Source organism: Dipodomys ordii, unplaced genomic scaffold (assembly GCF_000151885.1).
Source record: "Dipodomys ordii isolate 6190 unplaced genomic scaffold, Dord_2.0 Scaffold61, whole genome shotgun sequence".
Classification (NCBI taxonomy): Eukaryota; Metazoa; Chordata; class Mammalia; order Rodentia; family Heteromyidae; genus Dipodomys; species Dipodomys ordii.
The window spans coordinates 5283621-5296739 of record NW_012267277.1 but is presented as its reverse complement, the minus strand read 5'-3'; the positions used below and the strand labels follow the sequence as shown (position 1 = coordinate 5296739).

The following is a 13119-nucleotide window of genomic DNA, read 5'->3' as shown; positions in this document are numbered from 1 at the left end:
CAACTGCCCCATTAATAAGTGAGCTAAAGATTTAGAGACTTCTCTGAAGAAGAAATAAGAATGGTCAATAGACACATGAAGAAATGCTCAACTTCTCTAGCCATGAAAGAAATGCAAATCAAGACAACATTGAGATTCCACTTCACCCCAGTTAGAATGGCTATAATCAAAAAATCTAGTAACAACACATGCTGGAGGGGCTGTGGCCAAAAGGGAACCTTACTGCACTGTTGGTGGGAGTGTAAACTTGTTCAACCACTTCTGAAAGAAATATGGAGATTCCCCAGAAGGCTACACATAGAGCTCCCCTATGACCCAGCAATCCCACTTCTAGACATTTATCCAAATGATCACAAACAAGGCCATCCTAAAGCTATTAGCATAACTATGTTTATTGCATCATTATTCACCATAGCTAAGATATGGAACCAACCCAGACACCGCTCAGTAGATGAATGGATCAAGAAAATGTGATATATATAATATAACATAATCTATATAATGTGATATATTATATATAATGGAATTTTAAGCTTCCATCAGAAAAAAATGACACTGCCCTATTTGCTAAGAAATGGAAAGACTTGGGGGAAAAAATCATATTAAGTGAAGTAAGCCAGACCCAAAGAAATATAGGTCCCATGGTTTCCCTCATTTACAGTAATTAGTATATGTCCAGGATAACTTTATCAGATGAACAGAAAAGCTCAAAAGCTATGTACATATGACCCTATAAGATGATACTAAGCAAAATGAACCCCAAGATATTGACACAAGAGGTCGTTCTTTGTTATTGTTTTTAATGTACTATATAGTTTTTTGTTTCTTTTGTATGTTCTTCCTCCTATGGTATATACCTGTTTTCACTGTACTTGATTTTGGTACCTTGAATTTTGTATATACATTTATGTAATTTGGGGAGGGGAAGGGGAATAACAAAATGCTGAAACAAGGACACAGAATGACCCATTGCAACAAGGAGATTCACAAGAAGCTATGTTGGAAATGAACTTTACAATTGGGTGGGGGAGGGAAGGGATGGTAGGAGAAAAACAAAGGAGGGGGTAACAATGCTTGATAAGAAATGTACTCATTACTTTACTCATGTAACTATAATCCCTCACTCTGTACAGTATCTTTACAATAAAATAATTTTTAAAGTCCAGTTAAGGGGTTTAGTACAGCAATGGCTCCTCTTGCAAGGCAGACAAATATTGAACAGGAATCCATGGCATGGCTCCCATGCTGCAGGAGTGCTAGTAGCCCCAGTCACTTACCATCTTGGGTCAGGGTTATTGTTTGAAACTGAATTATTCTGGGCACCTGAGAACAAGGACCAATCAAAGTCTGGAGACACCCTTCTAAGAGTGTCTGGGTGGAAGGTGATCATCAGAGGAGGTCATAGAGCACTGAGAATCACATGAAGTCCTCCTGAAAAGTTTAGGTACCAGACAGCACAGTGGACTCGCTGTACTGGAAAGTACAGTGAGTAGTGGCCCCACACTTTATGGCTAGGAGAAAGCTTTGTCATCTGTAGACTACCTCAACTGACTGTTCCGAGCCAGTGGCTGGTAACTGCATGGCTTCCACAGCTGCCGCCTTGTCTCAAGTGGTTTGCAGCTAGGAAGGATTAAAAGTTTCTAGCCCAGGTCTGGTGGATAACTGGATTTCATGCACCTCCTTATACCTGAAAAATAGCTTACTGCTAGGCAGGTTCTGAAAGTACTAAGACCAGCAGGCAAGTACCTGGATTCCTCAGTTTCTCTCTTCTAGTACAGACCTCAGTGCTATTTGCTGCTCCCAGTCTCTGAGACATACAGAGGACAGACATTGGTTTGAACATTTGCTGACCTAGGGCTTGTGGAGCAAGCGGGAAACTGCCGAGCTCACAAAACACAAAGCTCAATCAATGGGCAGCAGTAACACCCAGTGTACAAAGAAGGGAAAAATCTAATGTCAATGTAGCCCTGATGCTGATAAATAGCCCTGGACTACCCCAGGACTCAATTCACACACAGCTCCAGCTTTGAATACTCCAATTACAACTCACTACCACTCATACCTGGCCAATTTTCCCACTAGGGAACTCAGAAGTCCTAAGCAGTCAATGAGAGACCCTATTTTTGAGTCTAGACACTCCAACCCTTCTGCACAGAGCACAGAGTTAGTTTAAGAATTCTTGCTAACAGAACCAAGTGAGAAGGAGTCTCTGGGATAGAAGGCTAGGATCAGTGGCCTAACATTGTAGGTTGAAGTCAGGGGCCAGATATAGGGAGACATAATACCAGGGTTGTCTTTCTAAAGGTTGAAAAATATTTTCCAGCAGAGATAAAAGAATTATCTAGGCCCAATTAAAATATATTATTAGACGATTCACAGGAATTTTAACCTTCCACATGTATGAATATGCTTAAAATAGATTATTTTACCTCCCCCATAGAGTATTAAAATGCTGCTTTTAAACAAGGGGAAAAGATATTGGGTCTGCAATTTACAAATGAGGAGTGAAGGAAACATACTTTCCATCCTGACTATCTTTATGAGATTTGCCACTTAAGCGGCAGTAAATGAATGAGAAGCACAAGACTTTGGAGTCAGAAAATGAGGATTTGAATCTCAGCTCTACCATTGAAGGCTGAGTAGTGTCAAGCCCACATTGCTTAATATCTTTGGTTTAAAAAATGGAGGTAATACCAGCTTCTCAAAAGAATGAGGTAATTCCAAGTCCAGTTCAGCCGTTTACTTGAAGTGCAGACTCTGGTAACTTGCCTAATTCATCCAGGCCTTAGTTTTCTCCCCTATGAGTAAACAATACCCCATTTTGTCCCTCCATTCTCACAAGTTGGTTTTGAGCAAATAAATTGGTTAAGCCAATAGATTCATGGAAACTTAAAATTATAGCAATGTGAAAATTATGCACTGTTTTTGCTGAGACTAAGCATCATTGCAGACATTTCACTTTAAGGAATTGATTTGTTTCTTTGCCTGCTGAAAAAGAGCAATCTCAAAAGGTGGTAATTCTAGGCCTGCCACTCATTGAATAGACCTTAGGGTGGCATTCCTCCCAGCATGGGGTAGCCCTTCTATTCAAGCAAACGGTATTGACTGTACCCATCCTCAGTTCCAGTGTTGGATCCTGACATCCACACCAAGCAGGATTACCCCAGCCCTTGCCAGGGTGACAGCTCTAGCAAAGCACTGAATGCTGAAGGCTGTATTTCCATGGGTAGGTGGCCATTTTATCCACTTAAATGTAGCATGTCACTCAGGGTGCTACTGGCAGCCATGTTGATACCATCAGGGAAGACTGAGCTGAGAAATTTACAAACTGAAAAAGCCACTGCTTTGGATTAAACCCATTAGGCATAGGATTTTGAGGCAATATATTTCCTTGATTTGAGTTTGAGTTCAGACAATTTTCTGTTCTGAACAATAAGGTTTGTTCCTTGTCTTTTGATAGTTTGATCTTGAGCAAGTTTAATTACCCCTTTCAACTCTGGTATCCTGATTTACAATGAGGGTAGTGTAATATATATCATATAAAGGATTGCAGATTAATTTAATAGTGTTTGAAAAATGCTTTAGTGCTCAGTACTATGGAAGCATCTAATAAAGGGTCATTAGTTTACTATTCCTGGAACTCTACAATTTGGGCTAACTGCTTTAAGTTTACCATTTCAGTTAATTATTACATCAGCCCATGAGATTCATTGCCCCTATTTTGTTTTTGTTTTGGGGAACTTAAACTCAGGGCTTCACTCTTTTACTTGTTTTTTTTTTGGGGGGGGTTGTTTTGTTTTGTTTTGTGAGGGTTTTGCTAGAGGCTAGCTAGTACTCCACCACTTGAGACACAGCTCCGTTTCCAGCTTTTTGCTAGTTAATTGGAAATAAAGTCTCATGAACTTCCTTGCCTGGGCTGGCTTTGAACTACAATTCTCCAGCACCCAGCTTATGATCCCACCTTTATCTTTAAAGAAATCTGATTAAAGACTTCAGGGTCCTAAAAATACAATTTCACAAATTGTGACTGTTTCTCTTTTCTTTATGATCAGATCTTTATGATCAGATTTTTATGTTGAGTGTATAATATTAATTGCATGCCTACAATGTGTCAAGAACAATTATGTGATATGTATATACCACAGTATATCCCCCTTTAAAGGACATAGTTTCACAGCTATCTGGATTATAGTAGAGATTAAACTACATTTGTACCTAGGATATTCTGGTTTCTTGTGCCTAATAATTGCACTATTCAGTCAACATCTAAATATCTAAATCCTACAGACACAGGAAAAAATGCAGGGGACAACAACAAAAAAAAAATCTGCAACTAAAAGCAGAATATGCAGAGGTTGTTTCTATATAATTCTTAAAATACACACATACAGCTTAAATTCAATTGTTATTTTTTTCTAAAACCCCAAGATGAAATGTAACATTTCTTTTATATTTGATTACCAGGTTAAAAAATCTTTTTCATATGCACTGTAAAGACATTATATCTGTTTTATCTCTGCTCTTTCTGACATGATGTCAGCTTGTATATGTTTTCTAAGACATCTGAACAACATGATTAGATGTGACAATGGAATGGAAGAAAACAAAAACAGACTAGGGTCACCACTGCACTCTTTTCTTAGGAAATCTGTAGGGAAATCAAATGGCATTTTACTACTTACCTTAGGTGACACGCTCCAAATGTCTTTAAAGGATATGGAGTGCCTTTTACAAAAGTCTAACCAGCAACACTATGAAGAACTGCAATTTAGGAAATAGCTACAATGTCCCCTTATAACTGTTGTCTTGCAGATCAAGAAATAGCTTATAAGCAATGTATCAGAAGCCCTGAAAAACATAAGCAGGCTCTGAACTTGTGTTGAAAGAAGTGACACTGATCAAGATATACTGTATTCATAAACTGCAACTCCTTTGTACAACTACTTAAAGATAATAAAAATAAGATAAATAAATAAATAAAAGCAACTAGGTAAATCCAAAGTAGAACAGCATCAGGACACATCCCTCAGGAGAATGCACAGGAAGTGAAGGCATTGTTTCTTCTGCCCCACCCCTGGCTTTTCAAGCTTGTGATAGAAGGGGACTGAGAGGAGGTCCTACTAAATCATTCTACAGACAACACAGTGGCCTCTGATTTTATAATCATGAAATGTTTATCCCTATTAAAGCCATCTATGAGGAAGCTGGCAAACAAATGAAAATGTAGTATTTTTTTCTTGTCTTTTGATAGCTTGGTCTTTAGAAACCTGTGGTAGTCAGACAGATAGAGCTTTGATTTTTCTAGGTAAGAGACACTGAGTATATTATTCAACCCATCCAAGCTTGTTTATTGGTGTAAAATGAAAATAAAACTTGTTTCATAAAGCTGTGTTATAAATGAATTACAGGGTCCATTTTGTAGTAGTCAATGAAAAGTAATTTTCCCCATTTAATTATCTTAGAAAGTATTCACTTACTATGGTATTTAAGAAAAATGTCCTTATGTAAACTAGTATAACTACTCTGGAAGAAGTAGTTATCGTTTTTTGGAGGTTCCTCAAAAAATTAAACATTCCACTTTGCTATGACCCAGCCATACCACCCTTGAGCACCGATGCAGATCATTACAAGTCAGGATACAGTGAAGACACCTGCATGCATTTTCACTGATGCACTATTCACAATAGCACAGTTATGGAAACAGCCCAGATACCCTACAACAGATGAGTTAACTAATAAAATGTGGTACATATACATACATATGGAATTTTACTCATCCATTACAAAGAATAAGATTATGTCATTTTTAGGGAAATGGATGGACCTAGAACAAATCATGCTAACTCAGTTAAGCCAAGCTCAGAGAGACAAATGACACATGTTTTCTCTCATATATGGGAGCTAGATCTAAACTGTAACTGGACATAACCTATACAGGACTCTAGATATTCACATGCAGTCAGACTAAAGGAAGATACCATTAGGGGAGGAGCATAAATATGTAACTTCTCTGAAGATTTACAATTTATTGAAACAAACTCCAAGAAGTGGAAACATTGGGTTTTTGGTGGTGGTGGTGGTGGTGGTGGTGGTGTTTGTCTTTGCTTTGGGTTTGGATAAGAAGGTGGGGTTGCAGAAAGGGAACAAGGAAGGGTAAACAAATGAAATCATGCTGTTGAGTATATATACACTGAGGAAATGGCCTATGTAACCTGTGGGCAGAGAGGGAGAAATTGGAAGAAAGCAACAGAAAGGGTAAGTTTATCCAAAAAAGGACCAGAAATGTATTTATTACCTGACTAGTGAAATGGTAGCCTTTCTGTATAACACCTTAATAGTAACAATAAAATTATTTTTAAAAAAGAAATGAAAAATGTCCTTGAGAATGTTACCTAGGTATCATTAGATTTCATCAGTTTTTGAGTAAGAGTGATTGGGTACAAATATTAATTCATATTTTAGAAACTTACTTCCACACTTAGGTAATTTCAGCAATTTCTGGCCGTGACTGGATGTGTCATTTTGTGCTTCTCGTATTCTTGCTTGGTACACTTGATGCTTGCTGGTCAGGGAGAGGAACTTGGGGGCAGCACCTTGCTTCTGCCTTTCCTGGTGATGCCCTCAATGAGAGCAAAGAGGATATCTTCTCTGAGAAGCCCAGAATCCCAAGTTGTTATACTGCTGAGGAGTCAAAAATGGCAAGATTTTCAACAAAGACCCCCAGAAACATTCCACCACAGCATGAAGTGTCTCTCTCTCCATTCTGAACCCACAGGTAGCAACAACTGTGCTTCTGTACAAAAATGGTCTGCTCCACCTCTGCCTGTTGCCTGTCCCTTGCCATCCACAGATGAGGATTAGGAAATTCTCTATCTCATGGTGCCCTTTTGCATGAAATCCCACTCCAATGTAAACCATTTTCTGCCATCAGATTGCCTTCAGCCCATTGGCTTACCAGTTCATCATAGCCACCCAGATTCTCACATCCAGTTTTGGCTCAGCAGGAGCTTTCCCACAGTAAGTTACTACATATTCTGACTCCCCATCCACATGTGTCTGCCTTCCAAATCAAAAGCAAGTACCAGACAGCAAAATGTGTAATATAAATTTATTCCATGACATTTTCCTCATTGAAAGTATTTTAAAATAGATTAAAATGCATCAATATTTCATGAAAAATAAAAACCTAGCAGAATTTAGCAATACCTGTAAGATACATGATTCAACCCTGAATATCTTTTTTTTTTCATTTCAAGCATCATTTTTTTAAAAAGTAACATAAAAACGGTAACAATTGCTGTATTCTCCACAAATCTCAAGTCACATAAATTTTAATTCAACTTCCAGTTCTTTTCTGCACCATGTATGTTAATGGTATCTGTTCCTGCTTTTGAGTGGGAACTGTATCTACTTTCTGTTTCTTAATGGTGGTATCTGTCTCTTCTTTCTCTGGTTCTTCAAGAAAATGTTTCATGGTGAGCTTGAATAGTAATCGAGGGTCAGGTCCAGAAAGAGGCGGGCAATTACAGACCTCTCTAATTTTCAGAGCCTAAAAAGAAAGAGTAAAATGCAATTCCCAACAGGCTCTATACAAAATGAATAAAATGTGGCAAAATATTCTGCGTTTTTAGAATAAAAGCTAATCTTAAATTACAACCATAATAAGGAGTTACTTTTCATTATTTGTTCAAGTAATATTTTTAAACAATATTGTACCTTCTCTAACTACCCAAATGTTCTGCTGAAAAGAGAGAAAGAGAGAGAGAGAAAGAGAGAGAGATCAGCACTATGTCCAGTCAAATTTCAGCTGAGCAGAATGACCACTCATCAAAGTAAGATATACATGTTGAACATACTGTTAAAAAAAATGAACACAAGTAAAACACCCAACTGTGACCTTCTGGAGTAATAACTAGAAAAGGAAACAAATCAAGATCATGACAATTCCTACTCCAGGAAAAATAAAATGCTGCAAGAAAAGGGGAAACAATCAGAGTGCTACATGGTTCAATGGCAACTATCAGTTCAAATGTAAAGTGCTCAGTTTTGACCTACCCATGTTGGAAAAAGGGAAGAGTAGGATGATTATATGTGCACGTACCACAGGTGACAGTGATAAGAGGCCTCAGCTCTGACCCTCTGAGTAAGAGAGGGCGTAAACCTAAAAGATGGCAAGGCTCTCTAGATATCTAGACACCTTGGGTAAAGAAAAAAATATCTTGCAACAAAGTAAGAAATAGTTACTACTGAGGCAAGGGCTGCTGCTCTACGTAACTAGTCTTAGTGGGAATATGGATACCTTTGAGCTATTAAAATTAAGGTATTTTAAGAAAAAAGTCTTTAATAGTTAGATTTTTTGGGGGGGGTCCGGTCATGGGGCCTGAACTCTGGGCCTGGGCGCTGTCCCTCAGCTCTTCAGCTCAAGGCTAGTGCTCTACCACTTGAGCCACAGCGCCACTTCCCCCTTTTTTTCCTTTTGCTTATGTGATTCTGGGTAATCGAACCCAGGGCCTCATGCATGCAAGGCAAGCGCTCTACCACTGAGCCACCTTCCCAGCCCCTATTTAGATTTTTTTAAGGAAGGTATTTACAGGGAAATACCACACTTCTGACTTGTTAGGAATCATGTGTCCTAACGGAAGTAACTGAGGGAGCACTAATCCAGACACCCAGAGTGTTGGCCTGGTAGGGTCACGGGTTCTTAGATGAGAAAATTCCCTTCAGCCTCACATGCAACCAGGGACAAATCAGAAAGGGATCTAGAAACCTGGGCTATGAGCACTTCTGATGAAAGAGGAAAAAGGCATTACTTAACCTGAAGGTATTTGGTAACAGGGCTCCATCTTTGAAGCTCATAATACAATAGATTTAAGATGCTCATTACCTTGAAAAAGAATTAAGCAAATTAATAAAGTAACACTGAGTTAAGCAGCAAGTCAAGCCCTTAGCTGAATGGTAACTTCTGAGGATAAAAGAAGATACTATGGAGATTTATACCAATACAGCAGGCATAAGCCACGAGATTCTTGGCAAAAAACTTGGACATAGTCTCTCTTGCTATAGCGCCTTCACTCACTCTGGGAGGCTGACCCACGTGACTAAGCCCCAAACCAGCATTAGGAAAAAGGTATAGAGTTCAGTAGGCAGCAACCAAACCAGTTGAGTTTAGCCATAAGCAAACCAAAGTAGCAGACAGAGATCAGGGACACCTATCATCTTTGCATGCTCAATAAATACTTCTCTTCTCAACTCACTTGTCTGGTCTTTTGATATGTAGCAAACTTTTAGACTACACATTGAGTAAGGTACTAGGTACATATCAGTCAGAGTAGTTACCTCAGCCTTTTATAAATTACTTTGTATTCTTCTTTTGTAAATTTTATAAATTACTTTGTATATATAACATGTTCCCACAGTCTTATTCTGTTTTACTTGGCTTCTATAAATTACCCTGCTATGAAATTATTTCTTTTCTGAAAAAAAAACATACTTTTCAATCTCCATTTCAGTTGATTTGATAATCCCCCAAAGAGAGAGATCTTAGCAAAGAGTAAGAACAAGTTATAATTGTGTAAAAAGGACCAATCTGTTTTAACAGAAGGGTTTTTTTTTTGTTGTTGTTGTTGGTCGTGGGCCTGAACTCTGGGCCTGGGCACTATCCTCAGCTCTTCAGCTCAAGCCTAGCATTCTACCACTTGGGCCACAGCACTACTTCCGGCTTTTTCTGCTTATGTGGTGCTGAGGAATTGAACCCAAGGCCTCATGCATGTGAGGCAAACACTCTACCACTGAGCCACCTTTCCAGCCTAGGGAGGTTTTTTTTGTTTTGTTTAGAAAGACTTAGCATTGAACTTAAAAGCCTCATGCTTGCAAGCACTCTACCACTTCAGCCATGTACTGAGCTCTTTTATTTGTATTTTGGTTTGAGACAGGGTCTCTTACTTTTCCCAGGATAACGTTGAATTTGTGACCCTCCTGCCTTTGCCTCTTAAGTAGCAAGTGACAACACATATGCATCACATTACACCAGGCCCTACCAAAAAGATGTTACCAATAGTTAATACCATTAAAATTTACAACCATACCTGAGTTCATTCAAAATCGGACATGATCTCATGATTTTTATCTAGCTAGCTACATAACTTCAAACCTCAGAATCCTTAGATAACATCAGATTAATTTTACAGATGAAGGAGCTGATCCCCAGAGAAGCTAAATGACAGGCAAAGAATGGAAGTTGGCTTGGAGAGTATCACACCTTTTGTGGCCAAACTTTGGAAGTTTTCAAGATATCTTTCAGTAAATGTGTTATGTCCAGATAATAGAACAATATGCATCTTTAGGAAGATGATGACAAGACATATGGAAGAAATTTAAATGCATATTACTAAGAAGTATCTGAAAAAGCATAAAGACAACAAAGATCAGTGAATGCCAGGAGTGGATGAACAGTGAGCAGAGAAAAAAAAATTTAAGGCAATGAAACTGTTCTAAGGATATAACTAAAGTAGACACATGTGGTTAAGCATTTACTAAAACCCACAGAATAAAGGCTCACAACAGTGAACCCTAATGTAAACGGCCAGTTTAAGATGATAACGACAGGTCAGTGCAGGCTCCAATGTAATAAATGTGTTGCTCTGGTCCAAGTGGAAGGCTCTATATGAAGTCAGGCATTTATGGGAACTCGCTTTACCTTCTCAGTTTTGCTATGAACCTCAAACTGCTTGGGAAAAGATAAGTTTATTATTGAAGAAAATGACTTGGAATTTAAAAAGCTAGGGTTAGGTCCTATTTTCATTTTTGATGTCTTTTTCTAACATGTTTTTTATGGTAATACATAAAAGTTTTGCATGTGGTACATTCATTAAATATTTTAATTTTACTGAATTCAGGCCCTTTCTAAATGTCTCAGCAATGTTTCCCTAATGGCTAGAACAACCACACATTCTTCATAAGGGTTCTCTTCATGTGCAAATTGCCTTCCTTCTGCTATGAAGCCACATCCTGTTATAGAATAGTATGCATTTTCATCACATAATCTATTTTGATTTAGTAAAATTTTACTTGATATCTTGATGCAATGTTTTTCTGGTTTTTTCACTCTCCATTCCATATTTATTTTATTATATTCCATGGTGCCAACATCTTTTTCTTTTCATAAATTCAAATATATAATATTAGATATACCTTCATTCTTCATCTCTTCTAAAGGGAGCAGGATTTTCCCAATGAATAACTAGAATATGCCTTTCCATTTCCTTTGCTTTTTTTCCCCTCTGTTTAACTCTATGTACTGCATGTAAAAGGCACTTAATAAATGCATTCTGAATGTTAAGCAAACATTTATAGAACACTAGCTATGAATAAGTCATTATGATAAATGCCACGGGAAGCTGCCTGAAGAATTCACAGTCTATGAGAAAGCAGGAAGGGACTCTCAAAGCAAGAATATATGGCCCTGAGAATCCCAAGGAAGATTTGACACTAACATACAATTAGGCAGCCTAAAGTCAAAGAAGACTCTGACTGTTCACCTTGTGCCTTACATTGTGCCAGATATTTTTAGTTAAGTTGTCTGTACCGATGTTATAATGTGAATCATTTTAAAAATATTGAGTGCACAATACTTATTATTAAGGTGTCTTAGAAGGAAGGAAGGTGAGGAAAGAAAGTGGATAGCAGGGCCCTACCCACACAAACACCACACAAGTACAAAAACAAAAGCTGGGAGATATTGCTACCCTGATTCTACTTACAGAAAAAAAAAACACCAAGGGTTAGATTTTCTTTCTCAAAGTTAGCTAGCTAGGTCAGAAGGAAAAGACTACTATTTTTATACTACTACATCCTATGAACATCTTTTCCCCATATCTAACTATAATTTCCTACAAGCTAATGTTCTCTAAGGGAGTGGAAGAACTATCCAATTCTACTGCCAACTCTTCTATTTTTAGCCACAATTATATTGCTTATTTTTCCTATTACTACACACCAAGCAGTCACTTAAATATTCACTGGGCATCTCAGAAACTCACAGCCATTAAGGACAGAGGACAAGAACCGTACATTCTGGGATAAAAGACAGACAATAAACAGTAAACAAAATCATTTTAGTTAAGTACATGAAGAGACTGAATAATGCATCGTGTCAGAAAATGAAGGATTGTTGCATGTGAGAAAAGCTATTTTATATGAAAAGATCAGAGAAAGCCTCTCCAAGGAGGTGGCATTTCTATGAAGAACTGAAGGAATGATTCTTTGGGCAAAGCAATCAGGAAGTAGAGTGGCTGTAAAAAGGGAGGAAACAAGCTTTCCTTGGCTGAAACCAAGGAAAACTTGGGGAGAGAGAGAGACGGTTGATAAAGTTGGAGGAGTGGTCAGTAGTCAAATTATGTGATGTAAGAACTGAAGGAGATGAGAAAACACTGAAGGCAAGAAAATTACAGTAAGAAAGTTATTCTGGGAGCTGGGTACTGATAGCTCATGCCACCAGTAATCCTAGCTCCTCAAGAGGCTGAGATCTGAGAACTGTGGTTCAAAGTTTGCCCACGTAGGAAAGTCTGTGAGACTCCAACCAGCAGAAAACCAAAAGTGCAGCTGTGACTCAAAGTGGTAGAATGCAAGCCTTAAGCAAAAGAGCTCAAGGAACAGCACTCAGGCCCCATGGCCAACAAAAAAGAAAAGAAAAAAGATGATTGAAAATAGGACTTGAGGAGAACAGAAAAGACTCAAGTAGGAGATGGTTGCAGGATCTAGAACAGATATGCTGGTGACCTGTACCAGGTAATAGCCATGATGGAGGCACAGACTCCTAAGTAAGTTAAAGATGCTCTTTGATGAAGGGAGTAAGGAGAGGGGTGAAATATTGGTCCAAAGTTTCCTCATATGACATAATAGCTTTTCTTTCATGATGTCACTTATGAATCTGAGGCAACTTACTTGCTCATAGTAAATAATTATTGAAATGTAGCCTAGATTGTTCACTGACTAAATAGCCTCAATCCACAAATTCTTTCAAAGGTGTGTCTATCAAACTGTCAAAATAAAATCATTTAATAGTCACCACATAACATAAAATGAATCACTTTATAGCATTTCTTTTTATATTTTGAGACT

At 38.1% G+C, this 13119-nt stretch overlaps 1 protein-coding gene across 1 annotated transcript in view; it reads right to left on the bottom strand.

The window, feature by feature from the left end:
- Positions 1–7090: 7090 nt before the first annotated feature.
- Oma1 (OMA1 zinc metallopeptidase) overlaps positions 7091–13119 on the bottom strand; it is a 57725-nt gene continuing 51696 nt past the window's right edge. Inside the window, exon 9 of the mRNA XM_013022344.1 lies at positions 7091–7549. Coding sequence (XP_012877798.1) covers positions 7337–7549 — 213 coding nt within the window. The 3' untranslated portion in view covers positions 7091–7336. The remainder of the gene's footprint in view (positions 7550–13119) is intronic.